This window comes from Manis javanica, chromosome 3 (assembly GCF_040802235.1).
Source record: "Manis javanica isolate MJ-LG chromosome 3, MJ_LKY, whole genome shotgun sequence".
In the NCBI taxonomy this organism is placed as follows: Eukaryota; Metazoa; Chordata; class Mammalia; order Pholidota; family Manidae; genus Manis; species Manis javanica.
In genome coordinates this window covers 179,997,968-180,024,232 of record NC_133158.1, presented here as the reverse complement: position 1 = coordinate 180,024,232, position 26,265 = coordinate 179,997,968, and the positions used below count along the sequence as shown (strand labels likewise).

At 38.4% G+C, this 26,265-nt stretch overlaps 1 protein-coding gene across 18 annotated transcripts in view; it reads right to left on the bottom strand.

Annotated features, from left to right (window-relative positions):
• Window positions 1-26,265, bottom strand: part of ULK4 (unc-51 like kinase 4) — a 735,705-nt gene that overhangs the window by 480,601 nt on the left and 228,839 nt on the right. For 17 of the 18 annotated variants that reach the window (XR_012129586.1, XR_012129585.1, XR_012129584.1 and 14 more), the window contains 3 exons: window positions 5,329-5,462; window positions 3,792-3,913; window positions 3,582-3,638 (listed from right to left, as the gene is read on the bottom strand). The exons of the other annotated variant lie outside the window; for it this stretch is intronic. Coding sequence is in view for 13 of the 17 variants with exons in the window: in XM_073232503.1 (XP_073088604.1) it covers window positions 3,582-3,638; window positions 3,792-3,913; window positions 5,329-5,462 (313 nt within the window). In the remaining 4 variants the exon portion in view is untranslated. The remainder of the gene's footprint in view (window positions 1-3,581; window positions 3,639-3,791; window positions 3,914-5,328; window positions 5,463-26,265) is intronic. 18 annotated transcript variants of the gene reach the window in all.

Below are 26,265 nucleotides of genomic sequence, written 5' to 3'. Positions count from 1 at the left end.
GGCTGCTATAATGTTAAGAGATTTCCAAACTGGCTGCCCAAGAGGATTCGGCAAGCCCATTTTCTGGGTATGAGACCCTCCACCAAATCCCCAAGGAAAGATACCCCCTTGTCCTGCCCAATGCTCATCTTTCCATTCTTTCATCCAGGCTGCCTGCTACGAATGAGCCTCAGTCTGTCTCTCACCATCCAGACAACAGTACTGGACGGGGCGAAGCCTGGGTGATCATGGATATGTCTGTCCTGAGAGACAAGGACAACATATCTGCTGGAACCTCCGGCCACCGATAGGGAGGTTGGATGGTAGAAGTGCACAAGACTATGCTGGTACATCAGTACTCGCCCCTTCCCTCCAAGCCTCCTCCAGCCTCCCACCAGCCTTAACCCTGCCATGCCACCCCCCTCAGCCAGAAGTAGCCAGATGGAGTTGGCACTCATTATAACCAAAAGGCTGGAATGTAAGGCTGGAGGCACCGGAGGGAGGGGTGAGCATATCAGATGAGCTCAGCCCTCACCAAATAAACGGGGCAGCAAAGCCCCCAAACCCGGCCTAGTAAGGGAAAGAGACCAACAGATTCTGGCCTGATGACGTGCCAAAATCCCTGGCTGCTGCCCCCTCCCAACCTGGAAAAGGAGTCCTTTGTCTACTGTAAGGGCCAATGACATGTGCCTTAAGCTAGCCAATCCTCATGCCACTGCAGACCTATGCTCTCCCTCCCCCTAACTTCTTTATAAAGTCACTGCCTGCCCTGCTGGGCGCAACTTCTCTGGCCTGTGACTAACCAGACCAGTGAACATCGCCCAGGATTGCTCCCTATTAAACTTTTGGCTGCTTTGTTTCCTCCTTGCCTGGTCATTTCAGCTCAATCTTACCTTACAAGAGTGAACTCTGCTTTATCTACTACAATTGAAGTCAAATTCTATCAACAAACCAACCTTCACTTAAAAATCTGCAGAGGGCAGGAACTATGTCTTCCAGTAACTCTCAATGACCAGGATAAGTAAAGGTTTATTAATGAAGACTATAACTATATTCTTGCATGAAAATCTATCAGAATAATTTCTTTCTTTTATTATTTACAAATTTGAACTGTGATGTCTTTTTTTAGAAACTATAACCACCACACAACCATTGCACTTCTATAAACTAATAAAGCCAGAACTTAAGAATAAACACACCAAAGTCCTCTTCCTCAGCTCATTAATCACAAGCATCTTTCAAAAGGACACAAGAAACAGTGAACATTAGATTAACACACATCATGAGTTCCTGAACATATTCCCTGAAAGTCATTATTTCCTGATTCGCAGCGCAATTCAATGGATGCCCAAAAGAGCTATGTAATTCCCCCAAGGAATTCCCTTGCAGCACTTCCCCAGATGCTTTAATGCTAAAATTATCCCCAGATACTGGAGAGGGAGACAAGTATGGTGATTCATTTCTTCTATCAATGAGAATGAAAATAGCAATTTTCAATATGTACTCCCCTTCACTCCCCAAAAAAGCAAAAACAAACAAGCAAGACCGAACAAAAATGTTTATAACTAAGTTCAGGAGACATTTGCCTAAACAAATTAGATGGAATTCCTTTGACGTAAAAAACTCAAGTGGTCTTAAGATGCTAATCTGCACTGTGAATTTCTAAGGGGCTGTAGGATGTTGGACGAGTTGACTGTGCCTCACAGCATCGACAAGGCATTGTGGCTTCAATAATATTTTTGGCATTTTCTGATAGATTATGAATAAACTCACAGAAACAACATCCAACTCTCAGCAGTTCATAATAACATGCACAAGATCTACATGGATAACTAAATCCAGGTCATTCATTTTAGTCAATAATTCTGTCTCATTACTAGTATTTCATCAGTGCCATCAACACTGAGTATAAGGATGATGAACACATGGCTAAGGCCAAATAATGGAAAGAAAGAAAAATATAGAAAGAATTCAGGGACTGTCTATGATTCAAATTAGGAAAATAGCCAGAGAGAGCCAAAAGACTGTTTCCATTTTATTTGCCTAAACTCCTCTATTTGAGTGATGTTATCAAGGGGAAAAAAAACTACAAAAGATTTTTCATTATCATAATTATCTTTGAAACAGGCAAGTTATCTGCCATTCCCTGACAGGGCCATATTAAGATGACCCTACAGAATGCCCTGCACAGACTACACCCACTCCTGGGAGATAAGATGACCCTTCCCCAGTATGGCCTCCTCCCTTGATTCTGAATATAGAATTTAATGGAGCAGATGAGTTCTCCCTGAAGTTCCTGAAAATCCATGAAGACTATGCCAGACACACTTGGAGTTCCTTGCAAAATTATGCATACTTAGTTAATGTAGGCCGAGAAAGGCACTATACATGAGAAAAAAATAAGAGAACAAACACAGGACAATCATACCCATCCTAAGCATAATTGTGCCAAAATATTCCAAGGAGGCTGCATGGGCCAAAGGACTATTTTCAGGCATTGACATGTCAGCACAGTGGGGTTATAAATACAGAATTACAGTAATGCTAAAATGATACCCATATTGTACTTAATAAATTAAAAAGCAAACTAAAGAAAGTGGTAAACTAAAATAGTTTACAAACTCGTTAATGTACAACTAAATTATGTACTTTGTAGAATTTGGAATTCAAGTCAGTAGCACTAGGACGATGAAGATTTGAAATGCATACAAAAGGACTCCTAGTGCATTACCTGAGCCCACTTCTCACTAAAAGTCAGGGACCTCCATTCAACATTGGTACTTGGAAACTTCATACTTCACTCTGTGATGAACCTACTAGAAAACTATATTCTCATTTGTGGTAAATAACAATAATTTTTATCATTCTAAACTTAAAATTGAGATGTTTATTTACTTCTTTTCAACTGGACACCTCTATGGCATTTTGAAAATCTCAGTCCAGTGTTTATTCTTAATATCAAAGTAAGACTGGAGATGCTGTGTGTCCAAAGTGTTAGCTTCTCCTTTGTACAGCACCACACTTTATCAATGATATATACTGCAACTATTCCAGACAAGGGGAAAAGATAACAATTCATGAGCCACAACCTGAACAGAAGGACTATTTTCTACGAGCAAAAACTGAAGGAAAGATTCTACAATGATTTGTTTTTCATTCCACCCATCTCATCAAAATTAAAGAAAAAGTTAATTGAGCTTAAGAAAGATATGACATAATAAAAACAGACACTGTGCATAATTGGACAATGTAAGCCAAAGTAAATAATGATGATATATTCTCAGCCCTCCAGTGTTCACCAGTTTTACTATTTTTAATTTTTTCATGATGCTTAATACCAAGATCTGTGACAATGTTTCTATGGTCTTATTTCCCTACTTGGGGCTGTCTCTGAACAAAATACATTATCAGAAGAGAATGTATTTTTCTCCAAATGTCAACTTTTATTACAGTCAACAGATAAAAATATAAAAAGGTCACTTCCCTAGAGATAAATAAATACCATAAGGATTTTTAAATTACCTCACTCTGACACTAAATTCTACAAACACTAGAGACAGCCACATTTTTATTAAGAATGTGAAAAATTCAGTGTTACTCACAAGAATAGTTCCATAACTGAAAAGGAACTCTTCTGTTACAACTTGAGGTCGAAATACCTGTGTGATGAGAGTTTGCACAGATTAAATCTTGAAAGCCATGAGCAAAAAAAGAAAAAATGAAAATGTTTTGTCTAAACTGGCATTTCTCGGCTCCAGTTTAAAAGGAAGGGAGTCACATGTACATTATATTTTTCCTAATAAAAAGAGTACCTGAGAAGTTACGAGGTGAAGCACTACAAGCATCAGGGGTAGACACATCTTCAGCTGCCTCGCTTGAACTGTGGATGGGTGTTTACGACCTGAAACACTGGCCAAGGTATCAAGAATGTCGCCTGCAAAGCACATCCCAGAGCATACATGGAGGTTAAAGACCACAAATACTTAGGGCCCACAGGTCTTTGCTTGAACTCAGTGGGATCACAGGGATAATTACTCTTCAAATGAAGGAAGTGGATAAAACCTGTGTTGTTTTACTCACAAATACTGAGATTAGAACAGATGGTCCTCTGGGGACATAATGAATATAAACTCGATCTCTGATCTAGAAATTTTAAATAGAATTTACAAATGGTAATCGTAGAGTGGTGGTTTTAAAAATTATTTTTTGTATTTTCTAAACTTCAACCATGAGCACTTCCTACTTTTGTAAACAGGAAAAAAGCCCAAGTTCTTGAAAATTATAAATGAAGAAACTTTAGACCATAGTTTTTAAATCACAGAATAGGATGGAAGAAAAGAGATCAATTTCTGTAACTTTCCATTGGCTGATAAATCCAACAATAAATAAAACTTGAATTGTGGACATCTGAATCTTATCATCACACCCTAATACAGAATGAGTCTGGTAATAAGAAACTCAGGTATCAACTGACTAGATCATAGCCTTTGAGTTGAAGCTTAAAATAAGATCACAATCCAAAATAAATTTGCTCTATTTTCAGTCACTGACAGGCAAAAAAAATCTCCCCAAGTATAAGTAAGGAGTAAAAAGGTACTATCAATCAGCAAGGAATGTATTTTCACTACTCTGATTTAATATGCTGAATTTCTGAATCTAAGTATATTTTGCTATAATGGGCTGGATCAAATTTAACACCTTAAACATCTCTGGTTTATAGCTACATCTGCTGGAAAAGCCTGAAATGGGATTTAAACCAAACATATGCATTCCTTAGATTATTATAATTTCTGCAAATAACATTGAAATAAGGAATTAGCTATAATAAACATCTTTTGTAAATCATTATTAGATATTTTTATTTTTATTTTTTCAAGCCAAATAAATTCACAAACTTTGAATACTAGTATCAAAATTATTCAATATTGAATGTTAATAATGCTTATGCATTTTCAAATTCTTTTAACAATAAATACATTTGTGGCTGTGATCTGAAGGAAAAAATTTTTTCTTCACAATTAGGCAAAGAGAAATCTTGAGAAAAGTTACCTAAAGTAATAGTACAAGTCCAATTTTAAACAATTAAAATGTTCTTTTATTTTCCAATATTGCCAGTTTACCACAGATAGCACCTCATATAACATTTAGTTTGATCATTGCCTCAATCATGTCATTGATGCAACGTAATTATAAAAACAAGGCAAATTTAAATCTTCAAACTACACACTGAAGACAGTGTCACTGCAGTCACCGGCAAGAACAGAGAAGCCCAAGCAAAAGAGAGATGATGCCTAAGGGCTAAGCTGCAGAGAGGTAAACAGCCAGGGGCTGAGGACGAGACTGGTTTACCCAGGACACGCGGCGGCTCCTGCACGAGGTGGTGGATGAGAAGAACCAGGCATTTGGACAGGTACTCGTTGCCACTTTGCTGCTCCTTGCCTGCAGCTATCTTTCTGCTGTCTCTCTCGATGTACATCACCAGTCTACATACAGGAAAGTGCAAAAGATTACCTCTCATGATTAAGCATCTCTCTGAGAATGCTGCCAAGGCAAGTGTTTCCAGGGGCACAATTCCAACCATGCTGACATTTAGATTTGTAGCATTTAGTCAGGTACAGTTCACTTTGCCTTAGAAAAATCTAAACGTTCATGCAAAAAGAAAATAAGGCAACGTCAAATATCTCTGCCAATGCATTACAAAACGATGCCCTGATCTCATTTGTACTTGGCCCAAGAAAAGAAACCACATCCTTCAGATGACAGATGAAAGGCATCTGGACAGAAGAGGGCTCTTGGTGTTTCAAAGATTCAAAGTAGAACCACAAGCTGTCTGCACTCTGTTGGCCATTAGTATTAAAATTGCTGGGCACCGTAGGCTAGTCACACATTCCAGGTCCTTCAATAAATAGTGTGTATAAAGCCAAAGAAATAGATTCATTTCAACAGTTGGTGACTCAGATAGCAGACAATACCTGAACATCCAGATTTCACATGTCCTTTTCTCCCCTAGTTTTATGATATCTTTTAATAAACCAATTCTTCTTCAACACATTGGCATTCAGTAAACATCAATCTCTGAACCAACTATTTCCAACCCAGACCTTGGAATCATGGTAGACCATCACTCTAGATAGAATGATGCTGAAAATTTTTAGACCCACATTTCATCCCCTCTGCTGGACCCACCAGTTATCTTCCCAAATTGCCATTCCCCTCTGCTCTACAGGGTGATGAGTTCACTGGTTCCACATGCAAAAGCCCTTTTACAATGTGCCCTGCTCTGCCCCTTGCCATCACCCATCTTTCTGGCTCTCCTATACTCACTCACCCCACCCAACTTTACTTCCCAGAGAGAACTTCCAACCAGCTGCTACCAGACACTGCAGAGATAGTTTTGGACATAATACATGTACCTAAAATATACCGAAATCTTAACCCTTAGCATTTATATGGTTCTCTTAGTAGCTTCACACATGTATTTGCCTTGCTACATTTCTATTATTATTTGGAGTTCTATTAATGGAACACCCAAGGATGACACCAAATCAAAGGCTTAAGTTCTGTTCCAGCCAACCAGCATCCTCTGTTCTAGTCAGTGATTACAGCCCAGCCCTAGCCACACTCTAACAAATATATGGCACTGGTCATATTGGAGAGAAAATATTTATGAGTCCAAGAAATTATCAATATTAAAGAATTCAGAGCACAAAACTTCTTGGTAATGAGTAAATCATAGAAGTTAGAGCCCACTATTTCATAAGTGGAATCCATAAAGGTATAATCCTTTAGGTATAAGATGAAGGAGGTCTGTAAAATATGGTCAATATTGTTGCTAATACTGCATTATATAATTGAAATTTGCTAAAAGAGTAGGACTTAAATGTTCTTATAGGCAAATATGCGAGGTGATAAATATGTTAACTAACTAGATGGGGGAATCTTTTTATAATGTATACATGTATCAAATCACCATAATATGTACTTCAAATACCTTATAATTTTATATGTGAATTATATCTCAATAAGACTGAATTAAAAAAAACAAATTGGGAAAAAATATTTCCATTTCATATCACAAAAGGCTATTTTATATATATATATATACACACACACACACACATACATATATATGCCTCCCAGATAGCAATTACAAAAAGACTGACAAACCAAGAGAAAAAGTGAGCAAGGGCTAGGAAAGGGCATTACACTGAGAAGAAAACATAAATGGCTCAAGCAAAAAGATGCTCCACTCTGTCCATAAGAGAAATATATATTGCTTTTCTTTGCCTTTAACCACTCAGATGGCCAAAATTCAACAAGTTTGATAGCCAAAAATGTTATGACGACTCTAAGGATGCTGATACCCTAGTATATTGCTGGCAGAAATGCAAGTCCCATGGAAAATAGGTGGGAGCATCATCAAATTAAAAGTCTAGTAATTCCACCTCTAGGAAGAAATTACTGTATGTATATATATACTTGTATACATATGACACATATTCATATTTTTTTGTTTATAACAGCAAAAAAATTTGTAGGGAAATGTCCAACAAAAAGGACTGGTAAATAAAATATGTCCATCATTACAATGTGAATATAAAAAAAAACTTAGGAAGCTCTCTGTATACTATGGGGAAAGAACTACAAGATACGTTGTTAGGTAAAAAGTACAAAATAGTATGGTTTTTGCTTAATCTATATTCATATTTGCTTGAATTAAAAAACTCTGGAAGGATAAATGAGCCATAAGCAACTAATAATAAGCTTAATTTTACATGATGGTGATGTTTCTCACTTTTTGAACTTTTTTGGTTTTTGAACTATGAGTACAAGTTATTTATTCAAAAGTTTAATTAAAATGTTTTTAAAACATGAAGTAATATCATTATCCTCCAGAGCCAATTTTTTAAAATTGTTTAGGTAAGGGAATGCTCAATTAGCAGGACACCTTACCAAATGAGATACGCTAAGTGCAGGCAAAAAGACTACCCCTCTCTATAAGATCTATAAATCTACGCTCCCTCACAGTGCCAAGTGTCAGCTGACTTGAAATACGAAGTAAACCAACAGCAGTACAGCGACATACCCGAAATGTTGCTATGGCCAGTCCCCACTGTGATTTCTAGATTTTTTTCCTTTCCTTCAGTAGAGCTAATCTTTTCCTTTGACAATGTTAAGACAGAGGTGTCAGCCAAATCTGTATGTAATTCCAGCTCTAGCACTTTTGAACAGCATGGTCTTGAACAAACTTCCTAAACTCTTAAAAGCTTCAGTTTTCTAATTATAAAATGGATAATAATGCCTGCCTTGGAGGACTGCTGTGAGGATTAACTGAGATAATAGCTTGGGACATGACACATGGAAAATACTCAAAAATACGGCAGCTCCTAGTATCAATTTCTATTATTAGTAGTTATTATAATTCATTATTATTATAACCACCACCACCAAACTCAAGACACTGCTTTCTTGAGTGCACATATCTTAAGAGAAAATTCTCAGAGAAGGCTAACCCTGCTTCTCGTCCTACTCTCTGACTCACAAGTCAGCATGGTCAAAAATCCTGCTTCCTGCGTCCCCTGCACTTTGGACCGCAAAAATCCTCCCTGAACTTTGGAACACTGCCTCAACCGAATAAAATGAGAGAGTGGATGACATAGCTCTGCAGCTGCTATAAAAATATAGGTCATTAAAACTTTTCTACACCTTTTGATGTAAGAAAAATGTAAACATTTCCTTTAAGGAAATAAAATAACTATTGGGCCAGTTTTATTTTAAGTGAACGTGCAGAATGTACAACCATTTATTTACTCATTCTTCTAGTAAGAGAGATTACAGCTGCTTTCAGCTTTTTTTCTTAAAAACCATACTGCTGCATCTGTCTTCTGGCATACAGGTGCAAGAGGTGCTGAGGTACACACAGAGGAGTGGACCTCAGATGCTCCACTTCACGACAATGCCAATGGCTTCCCAAAGTGATGGTCCCAACTGACTCCCATCAGCAGTGAACGAGCTTCCTCTGAGTTACAAATTCACCAGGTTATCTAGTTGTATCAGATTTAGTCTTTACCCATCTGTATTTTGTGGTCATAATTTGAATTTTCACAATTATTTATATATTTTTTTTCTTTGCTGCTCATATTCCCTCTTCTGTGAAATGCCTGTCCAGGTCCTTTGCTCATCCTCCCATTGGATCGCGGACCTTTTGTACTGGTCTGTAGGCATTATTTATATGGTCTGGATCTTTCTCTTCCCCTTCTTTTCCCACTTTTCTTGTCCTTCTTTGTGTCTTTCACACTGAAGTCCTCAATGTACTGGAAACTGATTTATCATACAGATTGAGGAAGGAATCCAAATCCACTGCTGACCCAGGTGGATAACAACTTACTGGCACTACTGATTTAAAAAGTACTTTTGAAAGTAAAGGTGAAGAAGGGTAAAATAACTATATGGCATAATCTGACTAAAAAGCAAGTTGACCCCTAGATTACCTCCTATCCTCAATAAATCTAGGTGACTGCCATGAAACCTGTACCCAGGCAGATAGAAGTCTGAAGATTTATTCTCTTGAGAAAGTAAAACCAAAAGTTTCCAGAGTAGGAGAAAGCAGACCAAGTCAAAAAAAGCACTATCAAACTATAACAGAGAAAGAATAGGTGAATTTCCATACAACAAATACTGGAACTTCAGTTCAAGTTCCTGGGACTCTGGCAGCCAGGTCCCTGCCTTCTACGCAGATAACTGGAATGCTCTTCATGCTCTTCAGCAAAACTAACTGGCCCAAAAGAAACATCCTAGAGATATTAATGCTAAAGTTCACATAAAAAACATCCATACAGATGATCTTAGTGTGAAGCTCGAAGTCAACAAAATTTACCATGCACTGAAAGTTTCTAGAACTGCCTGACATTCCTTCAACACTTAATCATAACTAGACAAACATTTCCAGTTATCTGAGAGCATAACTTCTTTGCTAGGTATTATATTTGCTAATATAAATCCATGTTCTTTTACACTGCTGCATGTACTGTGTGTGAACAATTTATTCATTATATTGTTGATGAGTGTTGGAGCTGTTTCAATTTATGAATAGTGCTAAGCATATCTTTTGCTGGATGTATGTGAACATTTCTGTTAGATATATACTTAGAAGTGAAATTCCTGAATCACAAAACACACCTAGATTTAGTTTAATACACTCTGTTAATGATCAGTTTTCTAAAGTAATTATTAAGTCAATTTATACTCCAACAGGCAGATAAAAGAATGACAGCTGCTCTACATGCTTGCCAAAATTCTGCATTATCGGGCTTTTTAATTGTTGACATTCTGATGGGTATCCATTGGTATCTCACTGTGATCAAACCGAATTTTCCTGATAACTAATAAGGCTATACATCTTTTCATGTGTTAAATGGCCACCTGGAGATAACCACTTCTGTAAAGTACCTGTTCAAGTCTTATGCTCATTTTTCTGTTAGATCATCTACCCTTCGGTTCTTTATATATTGCAGTTAAGAGCCTCCTGTCAACTATTGGTGTGGCAAATACCTTCCCTACTCTATGGCTTTTCTTGTTACTGTCTTAATGATGCCTTTTAATGAACAGAAGTTCCTAATTTTAAGATAGTTCAATTTATCAATATTTTCCTTTTTAATAGTGCTTTTATGTCCTGTTAAAAATCTTGGTCTACTCCAATGTCATATTTGTTGTGTAATGGAGGTTTTACTGTTTATTTTTTTACATTTAAATCTATAATCTACTTGAATTGACTATTTTGTACAGCACAACTTGAGTTTTTTTCCCATGATGATATCCAGTCTCTACTGTAAGAGCCGTCATTTCCCCAGTCTCCCCCTGTGCCTCTTCTGCTCTTCTCCATGTTTCCATCCTCTGGTCTCTATCTTTCTATACTGACCCCAGATAACTCCAGTATAATGATTCCCTATTCAGCTGTGTCTAATCTGCTGTTAACCCAATATACTGAGTTCTCCCCATTGTTGTATTTTTCAGTTCTAGAACACCCATTTTGTTTGTTTTTATAATTCCAGTTCTCTACTGAAATTTCCTTTCACATTCCTTGACTACATTGATCACAGTTATTTCAAGATCTACATCTGATAATTCCATTGTCTTTTATCTTGTTTGTTTTAGGTAATGAAGATATATAAGCAATAAATAGAGTTTGTTTTAGGTAAATAATAAAGAAATATAAGTAATAAAGATAGTTAGTACCTTATCTCCTCATAGGCCTGAGTGTTAGACTCTATACATGGAAACTAAAAGGATATCTTAAGGCCCAGGGCTAAACTTATCCAGATAGGATTTACATTTGCTTCTAGAAGGCAGAAAGACTATCAATAAATCTGGATCACCTTAATCCAATCAGAGACTGAGAAGATTCAAAAGTGGGCTTCTTTCCTGTTTCAGGAAATCCTCCATACAAACAGGTATTCCAGAAATAGAGAACATAGAAAATGGAAATGTTTACCTTTTGCAATCAGGGAATCCAGAATAAATCAAAATTTACAAAGTATAAAAAAGTAAATTCACACTTGCCTACAAGGAATACATTTTTCTCTAAAATTTAAAGTATCCATTATAAAATTTAATAACATACTGCTTAATTACCATACTTGAAATGTCTTTTAAAGAAAAAAACCAAATAGTTTTTAAACCCTAGTACAGACTTTGAACGCATTAAACAAAAATATCTATTACCTCTACTGGGAGAACAAAAAGATGGATGGGATCCGTAACAATATAAGACGAGCTCAAGAACACCGCCCCTTCCTTCATGCTCCCCCAGGTATCTTCCCACTACAGGATGTGTTTACACAGGCTACAGCAGAATAAACTGACTTTACTGACAAGGGAACATTGGTTATTAGAAGTATTCACAAGCTATAAAGGAAAGAAAATATGGAAACATTTGAGTGCAGTGTCCATAAACACTTCACAATTGTTGTACAACAAAACTGCAAATGGTGCTTCTCAGTGTTCCACAAGGGGATCCAGTTAAAAAGACCAGCAATCTGAACAGTGATTCACGTAAACCACAAATAAATAATATCCACTCTTCCCCCTCACAGGCCCCTCCTGTAATCTTTAGTAAGATTACTTCTCCCCAGGATGTGTGTTTCTCAATCTTCTGCCCCCTATCATTTCCTCCCATTTATTCATTCCCAGTGACATGATCACAATTTTCTTAATCTCATTTCCATTAGAATCCTTACACTGATTTCACACACATCTACCTTTATGCTTCCCTCATCTGCCTTCTATCTTGCCCACCTGCTTTATGGCCATGCTTCTGTTTACTCATTCAATTGGTCATTTGTCAGGGAAGGCTTCTCCAACAGGATGTGATTTAAGCAGAGACAACAAAGAGTGAAGAAGCAAGCAATGTGGAAGCTACAGCAGAACACGGCAGGCGGCTGGGGAGGCACACGCAATAGCCAAAGGCAGGCACGTGCCTGGTGTGCTTCTGGGCAGCTGGGGCAATGAAGGAAAGATCAGAGACATAACCAGGCTCCAGACCCTGTGAGCTCTTGCAGGCCCTGGGAAGAACCTTGTATTCAACTCTCAGTTAGAAAGAATGGCCTGATGACTCTGAGGTGCAGACATCACTCTGCATACTGTAAGGACAGACTATAGAGACCTAACAAGGAAGACGGAGGAAACTGTAATAGTTCAGGTGAGAAGTCGTGGTGGCTTTGGCTGGTGTGGTATTGTGGAAATAGTGTGAGCTGGTTAGATTCCAGATATCTTTTTAAGGTACAAATAACCAGACTTGCTTTTGACTGGCTTTGAGCGGTGGAAGACAGAGAAGAGCCAAGGATAACGGCATGCAACCAGGCAATTGGAAAAAACAGCTGCCATTTACTGAGACATGCAAAGACCACTAGAAAAGCAAGTCTGGGGTAGAAAAACCATTATTGGACAAGAAAGTATAGATAGGTCAGCAGTTGATATTTGAGTCTGAATCTGAGGACGCATCTGGGCTGATGATATTAATCTGAAAGTGGCCCATAGGTAGACGGTATTTAAGGCCATCAAGCTAAATGAGATGACCTAGGGAATGTATATCCAAAGATGGAGCACGGAAGTACTATAGAGGCTGGATCAGAAGCAAGGACCACCAAATGAAACTGAGAAAGAGTTTACTAGTGAAGGAGGAAGAAAAAGTCAAAATAAAAAATAATAAAGTGTCCTGGATGCCAAGTAGATAATAGTACATAGAGAAAGATGACTATGGGCTTCTAGCTTCTGACAAAGACAAGTTAGGTCATTCCAAAAAGCCTTCCCACTATAAACAAAAATGAAAAATGCTGAATATATATATCCACTTAATACTCACATCAAATTATGTAGATTACAAATAAGCACAGGAAAAATGCCTAAGCAACTGTCTACTGTTATACAAGAACTTGTGGTTCATATAAAATTATTTTCAAGGACATCATCATACATTGGTGTAAGAAGTGCTTTCTGTGAAATCCTTTAAATGGAAGGAAAGATGATATTCTCTGGAACACTATGTCAAATGATGCAGAAGAAACTCTAGGAACTGATGCCAAACACGTTGTGGTAACATGTCAATAAGGCAGTTTAAAAAGATGCATGTGGAATGTGGAATTAAATTTATTTTATGAAATGCAAGAAGGAAAAAATTTCTAAATTAGTACATTTTACATATGCAATTGTAAAGTTGTAATGACAGTGATAAGTTAAATAGTTACAAGATGATATTTGTCTATTTCATCACATTCCTAAATATATATATAAATATTTATGCACACTTACCATAGGTCCCAAAAAGCATTCTTTTTGGACCTACCATTAAAAAACTGAGTTTTTATATTATAATGAGGATTGCCTTGAATTCAACAAACTGCAGCATGTTTTCATCAGATTATTCCAGCTTTTGTATAGAAAATGAATTATGGGAGGAGGGGTGGGATGCAAGTCTAGAAGCAGATCAGTTAGAAGGCTAGTGTTGTTGGATTAGCACAGGGACAGTCCTGATGGGAAGAGGGTAAATGGGCAGGGGGCAGGGGGGAGTCATCTTCTGGAGGAAGAGTATGATCTGCTGATGAGTTGGACTGAGTTACAGGGGAAAAAAACATGGTTATCAGAGGTCTTCACTTGAACAACTGTATGGAGAATGCTCCTGAATGTTTCTGAATGTTATTGAGAGAAGAGAGTCTTGGAGGGTGGAGTTGGGATGCAGATTTCGTTGGTATGTTACCTTGAAGATTACTCTGGGGCATGCCATCAAACATGTTAAGATAAGCCTGGAGTGGAGAAAAGCCAGATAGGTGCACGTCAGCAGAGAGATGGAATCTGAAGCCACGGGAGTAGATGCAATCGCCTAAGGACAGGAATGACAGAGAAGTGAAGAGGATCCAGAATGAAGCAGAAGAGGGAGAACTGAGGTGGGAAAAAAGCAAGGAATGTGTGTTAAGTTTCCACTATGAGCCCCACAACTAGAAAAGTACATTCTGTTTCAAGTTGGAAAATTGAATTCAAGCATATTACTTCTCTTCCTGCCATATTCTCACAAGAAATTTATAGTAGACCTAAAAATAGGAAACTGTACCATTCACAGCCAGAACTTCAAAGAATTTCCTTAAGATGCTGGTGCAGATATAAGTGGACTGAGGGCAGGTACAAGCACACACAAAGCAAACACCTGCCCGGGAAGGTGGTGGAACACCACAACACCCTACGGTCTAAGAGCAGGGGAACAAGCCAGGTTTAGACTTAGGCGTGCAGGTGGAGAAGAGCAGCAGCAAAAGACTCAAGGGAAAGGAGCAGACTGCCTGGAAGTTGTGTGCAGAGGAGACAAGATTCCAGTAGTCTATTACTAACAGAACTGCACATTTGCATTGTGGGAAGGCAATTACATGGGTTTAAAAATGGAGAAGCCACATTCCTTTCCTTAATCCAGGCTCTTCCTCAAAGATGCCATCACCCCTGCCCCCACCATTCCTAACCCCTGGACATCCTCACCCCTTCAAGTGCTGCTGAGCTCACTGTGCTCGGCAGTGGACTATTTACGTCTATTTCTACTGCAGATCTTCCGATACACAGAGCCCCGCTGGAGTAAGATGTGAACTATGGCTATCCAGCCCATTTGGGTACATCCAGGACAATGTCACAACTGGTTTCTTGTTGTGGATATTCACTAGTTCCAGAGAATCAAAACACCACACTTTGCTTTGCTTGGAAGTCCCTGGCATATACCCTCTCTAACAAGACAGTAACCCATACCGATAGAAAACCAAATCATCAAAATCAATACCAATAGCAAAATATTTACAGGTGATAGAATTTATTATATCCCCATTTAAACTGTCTACTTGGCCAGTGCAGAATCTTAGAAAATGACTATGATGGATCTTGAATGACTGTATTACCCAAAATATAAATAGGCTGCAACTAGTTGCAGCTGCAATTTAAGATTCAGTATTTCTACTGGAGCAAGCCCACATAGCCCTGTCACTGTAGTTGCTTTTTCCTCTTTATCCATTTGTCAAGCCCTGGCAAAGGCCTCTTTTCTCTGTACCAGTTTGGAAGAACCCCCAGCATGTGTTTGCTTTTACTCATCGGGGTTAACAGTCGATGATCACCGCCTAGCCTTTGAACTATGCCATTGATTCTCCTCTCCACCATGAAACATTCTGCAGAGATGTCGAATCACCTTTATGTTCCACCAAACATCACACTTGTACACGGCTTTGATGACATTAAGCTGATGCGACCTGAGGAACAATTAGCAGCAAGTACCTTACTTAGCTCAATAAGACATATGAGAGACCAACAGACTCCATAAAAATCCATGGACCTCCAGGTCAAAGTTACTGCATCTTGTGCTCTGACCAGTGAGGTTTTATGAACTTAGGAGGCAATACATACCGCCTTTGAAGGTGTCCCTCTTGCTTTCTGAGAACCCACTAACGTGCTAGTTTGGGTGGAGTCGGGTAAATAAAAGGCTCTGCTGCAAGTCCAGCCTGCAGTTCAAGCTGCTCTGCCACATGGGCCCTATGACTCAGCCTGTCCCATGACACTGAGTGCTGGTGGCAAACAGGTGACTATGGGGCCCTAGAGAAGAAACCTGAAGTGAATCACAACATAGATCTTTGGGCTGCTCTGGCCTGGAAGTCTGTGTCCACCCCGAAAATCACGCTAAAATCCTAATGCCCAGTGTGATGGTGTTAGAAAGTGAGCAGGTCTCCTCTGGGAGGTGGTTAGATCACGAAGGCAGAGCCCTCATGAATGGGATTAGTACCCTTATAAATGAGATTCCACAGAGCTTCTCAGTCCCTTCCTCCATGGGAGGGCAAAAGGAAAAGTCTGAGACCCAGAGCAGGGCCCTCACCCAACTCTGCTGGCCCAACTCCGAAACTGTGGGAAATTTCAGTTGTTTATAAGCTACTTAGTCTTTAATATTTTGTCACAGCAGCCCAAATGGACTAAGATAGAGGTTTTAGAGCAAAGCACCTTCTCATTTGAGGACTACTATTCTTTTGAGAAACAGTGCCTGAGAATGAATACGTAACTACCGACATCAAATTATCACATGACCTGAGTTACTATTATTACCTGTATCATTAACCTGACACAGCAAGCCACTAAGTTGAGCACACAGCAGAAGTCTTCAAGTGGATTAATCAATATAAAAGCTTGAACAGGTCCAAGATGAACTAGTATGTTTCATGAGTAGGTGGTTCAGATTCCTTCCACAAGTACACTTCTGCATTGCCTCCCCTCCCTTGACCCTGATTCTGCCCAGTTAGTTGAAGAGGAAAAGTACGGAGCCCAGTTAATGAATGGTTCAGTACAATTTGCTGGCTCCAAAATGAAGTAGACTACTGGCTTGTTGTCAACAGCACAGACAGGGCAACTAGGACCCGGGCATCCTCTGCACAGCGCCTAGGGACTTCCGAATCCATTAGCTACAGTTAATGAAGACCCAGCAGCCACGAGAAGGCAGGGTTACATCTCCAGAAAGTACAAACGTATGATTCAAGTTCATTTATAACAGGGAACTACTGAATCATAGGGATTCCTGATATGCATTTCTAAATGCCCTCAAGAAGTCTCACCGACTGGTCAAAAGTTGTCTATCTATACTTTGGATGTAAGATACTGCTAGTTTTTTCTTCTTGATTTGAGGTGATTGTGCATAGAAATAGTATTTGGTTATCATTTTAATTTGCATTTCTTTGATTACTAATGAGGCTGAATACCCATTTATATCTTTACGAATCTCTTTACAATAGAGCAACTCTGTTATACATGATGAAAAATGTGATTTTGTTAGCATGAACTTCTATTTATGATTTTTGGGGAATATGAAAGATATACAATATATATATATATATATATATATATATATATATATATATATATATATATATATATCCAAATTATCAGGATTTCCTTTTACAGTTTCTTTCATTGCTTTTCTACTTAAAAAAGCTTTCCTTGCCAATAGTTAAGCATATTTTCTTCCAGCTGTTTATAGTTTCTTTTTGGTATATAATTCTTTAATCCATCTGGAATTGACTTTCGTATGGTGTAAGATGAGAACATTTTTTTCCCACACAGTTAATCAATTATACAGAGTAAATGTTTATTTTTTTTAATCTTTAAGATCAAAGCAGATTTTATTTCACTGGATTACCACAGTGCTATGCGGAAAGAAAAAACAAACCTCTAGGAAAACCTGACCACTGGGAATCACGGCAATTTCAGGCGCACAGCAAAGCTATACATTGAACTTACCAGTCTACTCAGCCTCCAAAAGGGTCATCATTCATAGAGACACCTAAGACCCTACTGTAGAGCCTGTCATATTCAATATGCGTATGAAGCCATTTGGAGAAGTAGGTGGACATTTGGGGGCTATCATATCATTTTTATCTGATCCTGACAGCTCATTTTCACTGCCTGTCATGCTAGATAGATTTGAGAGCTGACATCATAGAAAACGTGCTGAAATGTAATCCATAAAAGGCCAATGGTGGTGATGGTAAAGCAAGAAAAAATATCTATATAATGTAGCAAAGGTTATTGTGGGTTCTTGATGTGAGGTTTCAGTTCTCAGGCAGATGGGCAACATCATCGTTAGCTCAGAATTCCAGCTGCTAGTGGAGTTCCAAAGGAAAGGTAAAGAAGGAAAACAATCTTTCATATAAATTCATAACAGAGAAGTTTCACATCTCTCTAGCCTGAAGTCTGCCTCTCTTTTGCCTACCTTTATATTCAACCTTGCATTTTATATACACACCAGTGTAACACCTGGGCTTCAAAGCATGAAAGAACAAATAACCAATCATTTTCCATAGTTAGGACTGGCTGTCCATGTTTCTGAGAGTAATTTATATCACTAAATTTACTCTACAAAGCCTGAGCAAATTTGACAGCCTTAAGGATTCTCTTCACCTTCAAAATCAGCTAGTACCTATTGCTCACATTTGTTTTAAGTTTTTCTTTACTTGCTTCATTAGATTTCTTAATTACAGGAGTGAAATATGCTTATTACAATAAGGCTAAAAATAAAAATGAATAAAGTTAACAAATAATCTCCCTATTGTACCTTCCTCAGATAATCAATTTGGTATTACCCTTTCATGTCTTTTTTTTTAAATTAATTTTTATACAAATGAACACAAATAGAAGGATTTTTTCCATTTTTATTTGTTTTATAAAAATAACTTCATAATTAATATACAACTCTGATCTTTCATTTTTTCACTTATGTATATATAATGAATAACTCTAAGTTAATCAAATGAATTACTGAACTCACATTATAGCTATACCATCATTTATTTAAGCATTTCATTACCAGTGGATATTAACTATACTTCCAGGTAATGACCATTAGAAACAATGCTACACTGACAACTCCAGAAACAATCCTGAATAATTCACACTTCTATTTCTAATAGCTAAACACCAAATGGAGGCCTGTTCGAACCAAAGTTAAAAATACCGTTAACAGTTATGCCAAGATGGAATAGCCCCATTCCTCCCAGGTCCTTATAACTAAAAATCCCTGGACATAATATAAAAAGCATAGGAATACTCTGAATGGTAGATTCCCTAGAGAATGGAGGACTCAAGGAACATGGTGCTCGGTCTCCTCGGTTTCCTTATCACCTCTCACATATTCAGGAAAGGATCCTACAGAAGCCTCCAACCCAGAACTGCCCACAAAAAGAAAAAGCCTATTACCCCTAGCCAATAAGCCAGCAAAAAGATAGCCTAACAGAAAACTTTAAGAAGACCTGCCTTGCTCCAGCAAAAGACCAACAGAAAACTACATACAACCCTCTCTCTCTCCCTCTTCTGTTGTTTCAGTTGAGTCAATCAGAGGTTGATCTTCCACCTGAACCCCCACCCCAGGGAAGCAGATGGCCCACTCTCAATCCCCAGCTGGGAGATATGCACAAGGCCAAACAGGGAGCTAATCTTCCATCCTTTACCTGGTGGAAGCAGGCAGCAATGACCTGATTCCCTCACAGCGGTAGGATCCATGAGACTGAGTGGGCCACTGATCCTCCACTCCCTATCCAGACACAGCAAACCACTCTGCAGGGATAGTGCCAGTGTGTCTGAGCAGCAAGCTGATCTTCCATTCCCCAAGCAGCAGAAGCAAGCAGTAATCTGATTCCCCCAAAGGGTTAGTGTCAATAGGGTCCCATTGATGAGCTGGACATCCACCTCTTACCTAACAACAAGACTTAATGACACAGAGTCTTCTAACAGGCAAAATGTCCAGGCTATAATAAGAAATTACTAATTTTAGTGAGAACCAAAAAAATCATAACATGAATCTAAAATACAATCAACAGATGTCAATACCAGTATGAATCAGATACTAAAATGATCTAATAAATGTTTCAAAGCAGCCATCACAAAAATTCTCAGATTCTCTTTCAACCAATGAAAGAACTGAAAATTTTAGAGAGAAAAAAAAAGGTTATTTCAGAGGAAAAAAAGGTTTCAGAGAAAACAATGTAAAGTATACAGCTGAAAAATACAGTAACAAAAAAAACTCTCTAGATGGACTCAGCAATAGAGTACAGGTGACAGAGAACATAATTAGTCATAAGAACAGATTAATTGAATTTATGAAATCTGTAAAGCAGATAAAAAACAGACTAAGAGTAAGGCTCAGGGACCAGTAGAAATATAATAAAATACCTTATATTTGTATCATCAGTGTCCCAAGACAAGGAGGAAAGAGAAAATGGGACTAAAAAAGTATTTGAAGAAATAATGCTGTAAAATACCAAAATTTAGCAGAAGACATAAATCTACAGATTCAAGAAGCTGAATAAACTCAAAATAGGAGGAACCCAAAGAAATCCAAACATACATTATAACTGTTTCTAAATCCTAAAGACAAAGAAAGTATCTTTAAAATAGCCAGACAGAAATGACCTATCACTGATAAAGAAACACCAATTGATTTCTCATATGAACGTACAGAGCCAGAAGAAGTGGACTATTTTTCAGGACTTTAAAAAAAACTGCCAAACACAAGTTTCAACTTGTGAAGAAGCAAGCAGTGAAACATGCTTCAAGAATAATGGGGAAATAAAGATTTCTCAGAAAAAAGAAAAGTAACAGTAACTTTATAGCAAACCTAACCTTAAAGAATGGCAAAAGAAAGCTCTCTAAACATAAAGGAAAGGATAACATAAAGCTAAGAATACCAAAAGTAAAGAACATCAGAATGGGTAAAATTAGGGATATATATAATAATGTCTAACCCACTTTTCATGAGTTTCTTAAATCATATTTGATGATTAAAGCAAAAATTATAACCTCACCTGAGGAACTGTTCATTATATGTAGAAAAGATACTTTAAACAATTATATTTTTTAAGAAGGAGGAATAGATGGAAATCAGGTCTTTATCTTCACCAAGCATTGAGACCAGTAGGCTGTTATAAGTTATAGATAGATAGATAGATAGATAGATAGATAGATAGATAGATAGACAGACAGACAGACAGACAGATGACTGATAGATTTATAAAATACTTTGAGCAACCATTAAGGAAATTATGGAAAATGATATTTTGATACACCTAAAAGTACTATCAGCAAACCAAAGATTCCTAAATATGTTCTGACAACCCACAAGAAGGTAAGAAAAACCTAGAAACAAAAATGTCAGACTTAAGCCCTAACATATCAATATACCCTAAATGTAAAGTCCCAAATACACCAATTAAAAGACAGAGATTGGCAGAGTAGATCCAAAGTTATGATTTAGCTATATGCTATTTACAAGAAACTTAACTTCATATGCAATGAAATAGGTTTAAAGTAAAAGGAAGAAGACAGGCATAAAATGAAAACATTAATTTAAAATGGCTATATAGTAGATGAAGTAGGCTTCAGAGGAAAGATGATTAGAGAGTTACATAATGACAAAGCATCCACCCACCAGAAATACAATAACCCTAAATATGTATGTACCAAACAATGGAGTCTCCAAATACATGAAGTTAAGATTGTTAGAGCTAAAAAGAGAAATAGACAAGTCCACAATTATACTGGCAGACTTCAGTATCCTACTGTCAGCAACTGATAGAAATACTAGAAATAAAAACTGTAAGAATACAAAGTACCTAAACAACACAATGAGGAAAAAGGATTTGACACATAAAGAACACTTCACCCAACTAGCTGAGTACACATCCTTTTCAAGCACCCATGGCACTTTCACAAGGATAAACCACATATGCTAAACATAAAACAAACCTCAATAAATTTTTAATAACTGGAATCATACAGAACATGTTCTCTGACCATAATAAAACTAGAAATCAGTAACAAGATGGCAATGGAAAAATCTCTAAATATATGAAATTTTAACACATTTCTAAATAATCCACAAATCAAAGTTTCAAAGGAAATAAAAAAGATACACAGAACTGATGGGAAAAAAACTTGAACAACAATATAAATATAAGAACAGCAAAAGTGTTGCTGAAAAATGGGACACAGCACTAAATTTACATGAGACCTTTTATAAAGAGAAAAGGTCTGTCATATCAATAATCTCAATTTTAAGAAACTAAAAAAAGAAAAGCAAAACAAACCCAAAGCAAGGGGAAGGAAAAAATGATAAAAATCAGAGAATTAATGACATTGCAAACAGAAAATAAATAAAATTATGAAACAATTACTTTAAAAAACACCAAACACATTGATAAATCTCTAGCAAAACTGGTAAAAAACTAAAAGGACGGGAGACACAAATCATCAGTCTCAGGAATAAAAGGGATACTGCCACAGATCCTCAGGAGTTAGAAATAGCAACACTAAGAAAAAATGTTATTCTTGCAAACTCAGTAACAAAGAAGAAATTGACCAATTCTTCAAAAACCATAAGCTACCAAAATTAAACCAAGACAAAATTAATAATTGGAATGGCCCTGTAATCATTAAAGAAATTGGATTTCTAGTTAAAATGCTGCCAAATACTATGTAAAAGCACTTCAATATCTCTTCTTCAGCAAGTTGTATCACAAACTTGATACCAGGTTAGTCTTCAATTTTTAGCAACTGCTTCATTTTTAACATTTTTACTTAATTTTATTTTTACTTATGTAAAGCATTTACATGGCTCTTAAACCTAAGTCATAAAACAGGTACATTCAGAGAAGTACAGTTTTCATCCCTGCTCCTCATTCTCTTCCTCTTCCTATAAACTGTCATTTTTGTTAATTTTTTCCTTATCCTTCCTTTCTTTCTTTTTGAAAATATTAGTAAATGCATATTCCTGTTTTCACCCCTTTCTTATACAAAAGGTAATTACTATAAGTATAGTTCTGCACCTGGCTTTTTTCAGGATAATAATACCGGAGATCACTCCACAGCTGTACACAGATCCTATGTCATTCCACTTCTTGGCTAATAACAGATCTTGGGACACTGTATCCCAGAAGTGAGATAGCCAGAAAAAAGGGTAAAAATATGTCATTTTTCTAAATATTGCCAAATTTCTTTTCATAGTAGTTATAATATGTCGCATTCCCACCAGCAATGCCTGAGAGTGTCAATGCCCCACAGCTTTCAGACACTGTCAGTGCGTTGACTGAGAAATGGTATCTCAGATAATGAGGAAGAATGAGGTGTGTCCCTCTTAAACTGAGGAAGATTTAGCATTTACCCGTAGGTTTAACGTTATCCTCGTTCCTTTTTCCATGAACTTTTTCTGCCAAGCCCCTTTCATTTGTTGGTGAGCTTTGGCTTTTGTGTTTCATGTTTGAGGCTTCCCTCAGATATCTGGTGGTTCTTGGCTGCCCTTTCATATTTTAAAGTGATGTACTGAAGTGCGGCAGGGAGTGGTCCATGTGTGAGGGGAGGACTTATGTGCGACAGTGTCCCCCACAGGAACACCAGGCAAGGTGTCACTACCTGAAGAAGGGACACACAAATGTCAGCCCTTGTAGAGCTTTTACTGGGAATCAGTGAGCTTCCTTGAGATGAAATTCCAAACTCTGGCCAATAGTATGGCAGGCCAGGCCTGCAGTAGCTAGACGTGAAGGAGGGGCAAGGACCGGATGCTACCTCTGCAGAGTCAGCCCACTTTCATACATACACACCTCTCACAAGGCACCTCCTCTCCCTATATCTGAAACCCCACATCTGCAGCCTTTCCAGTTCACACTGCCCACAATACACTTCAAACCTCCTGCTGCAGTGGAGGCGGGTCCTGGATGTTCAGGGGAAGAGGGGGAGGAGGGCTGGGAACAGAACCTCCAGGCAGCTTTCCCATCAGCCCTCCTATCCTGGATCTCACCTCCCTCACAGCACTGCCTTCAAACACACCGGTCCCTCCACCTCTCAGCCTCGCCTGAGTTCTGTCACATGCAGTACTGTCACCTGATGGCTTCTCCCTGTGCAGACAGACAAGAACCCTGGCAATCACCAATCTTCTAAATTTGCAAACACACATCTATCAGCTTTCTACCTTCTAAAATACAAAGACGTGGTGAGGTGACAATGCTCATCAGCTTTGGTCATCTCTTCCTTTCCCCTTGTGGTTTTGTGACTTTTTGAGTCCCTTCCTCACCATTTCCTACAGTACCAGAAGAGTGCATGTTCAAGCGTAAGACAATGGCTATTATTTCTTTAATGAGAAATTCTCCTCCACCTATTCCTTCCTTCCTGGAATTCCTGGCATGTGACATCTCCTGAACCTACACTTCATCTTTCCTATTGTTTTCCATGAATTTTCTATGTCTTTGTAATCGGCCTCCATGTAAGTCAGTGTATTCCCTCACACCACCTTTCCAAGCACCAATGCCGTCCCCAGCAGGGGCCATTCTCTTCCAGGTCTGCAGCTGAATCTTAAAACACTGCTTCTCCGTGGAGTTTCTGCTGCTTGCTTGCTGATGTCTGTCTGCTCCATTCGCTCTGCTGCAGTGAGAGCTGCCCGTGTCCAGTCTCCTGCCAGCACTGCATCCCCCAGGACTGTGAACTCCTTCACTTCCTCATGACTTCTTCACCCACTCTGCACCTGATCAGGACAGGTTGTGGCAAAGAAGCAGGTGGTGGGAGAGAGTGGTTTTCTTCAAATGCAGGAAAATGAAGTCATCTCCCTGCAGCCTCACAGACTGGTGCAGACTGACCCCTGTACCGTCCTGCTCTACACCTCTTGGCAACAGGAGTGCAGCCCTAATAACCGCTCACAGAAAACATCTGCATTTGGGACCCTGTGGCAGCCCAAAGGTCTACTATTCTCTGAGACTTGAAGGACAGGTCTAATCTCTGCCACACAGCACAGAGAGAAGGGAGCCTGCCCTCACCTCTCAGGCAAGGCTAAGTCTCATCTTCCAGGCCCTTCTCTACAGTCATCCTGCTCACAGTGCTGTTCCAGAGGGCAGAGTGGACAGTGGGGTCAGGGAGCACATTCAGGCCACCGCCTTCCCACAGCTGCTGAAGTTTCTAAATATTCATTCAGATGCACAGAAATCACAGCAGTTTCCTGGGAGGAACAAGTGTATCATGCCAGGTCTCTGATGGTTTAGTGGTTTAGTTCTTCCCAGTTAAAGAGTTTCCAGACTTGAAGTGATGAGGGGTCTTTTAGGTGGGATGATCAGAGGAGCTCTCAGAAGAAGCAAGCCTTGAACTGAAAGGAACCTGAATGACCTGAGGAAGCCAGACATGAAAACATCTGGGAGAAACACAGGCACAAGGAGCAGCACCTGCGGAGCACCCCAAGGTGAGCACAACAGGGTCAGTGTGCATAAGCAACACAAAGACCTGGTGGCCAGAATGGAGTGAGCACAAAGAAAAGAAACAGAAGACCAGGGCTAAAGTGGGCAGGGGCTGGATGGAGTAAGGCAGAGCAGGGGGATTATTTCAGCATGACAGGACATTATTAGAAGAGTCTGAGAAGGGAATGAACAAAAGCTGAAAACATTTATGCTATTAGGAGATACTCTAGCTGCAACATGGAGACCAGACTGTGAGTACAAGAAATGATGTCAGAGCATCTGTTGAGAAATGATATTATTTGTCCTGATGAAAAATGACAGTAGACACAAGCAGATATTAGAGGCAGCAAAGCCAGTGATGAGGCCTTTTAAAATAGACAAGAGCAACTTCTGCTTCCAGGCCTAATGGACTAGCAGGGACAGGATTCACCTTCCCATCTAAAAAAACTAAAAAACAGACAAAATATGAAACATCACTTTTCAGACACTGGACATAAAACAACGAAGGACAGTGATACTTGAGACATGGGAAACAAAGAGGCTTCACACAGCCTTCACTTAGAAATCATTAAATGATTAATCAGCAAAGTAATAACATGCTCAAAAGCAAACATCAAAGAATTAATGGAACCCTACAAATGCCTTCTAAGCAATGACAGTTAAAATCATGTGCTCACAATGTGGCAGTACCACCTGTGGGAAAAGACATTTTCAAAGCAGGTGGTGATATAAAATTGCATTCGAGATCAGCACTAACATGAATATCTGCAATTAATTTAAAGATGAGGACATGGCCATTGAGTCCTAACTAAGCAAAATGTTCTATCTCCCCCAAAATAGAATTCTTTCTAAGTAGAACTGCATTACAAAAAAAAAGACCTTCTATTATTATTACTATATTTTTCATATCAATAAAAATTTGTGGAAATGTATTTTCTCTCATTATACAAGTAAATATATAATATCCACAAATCTGCCTCTTGGCCCATAAATCCTAAAAACTTTCCTCTCTGTTTACAGGAAAAGG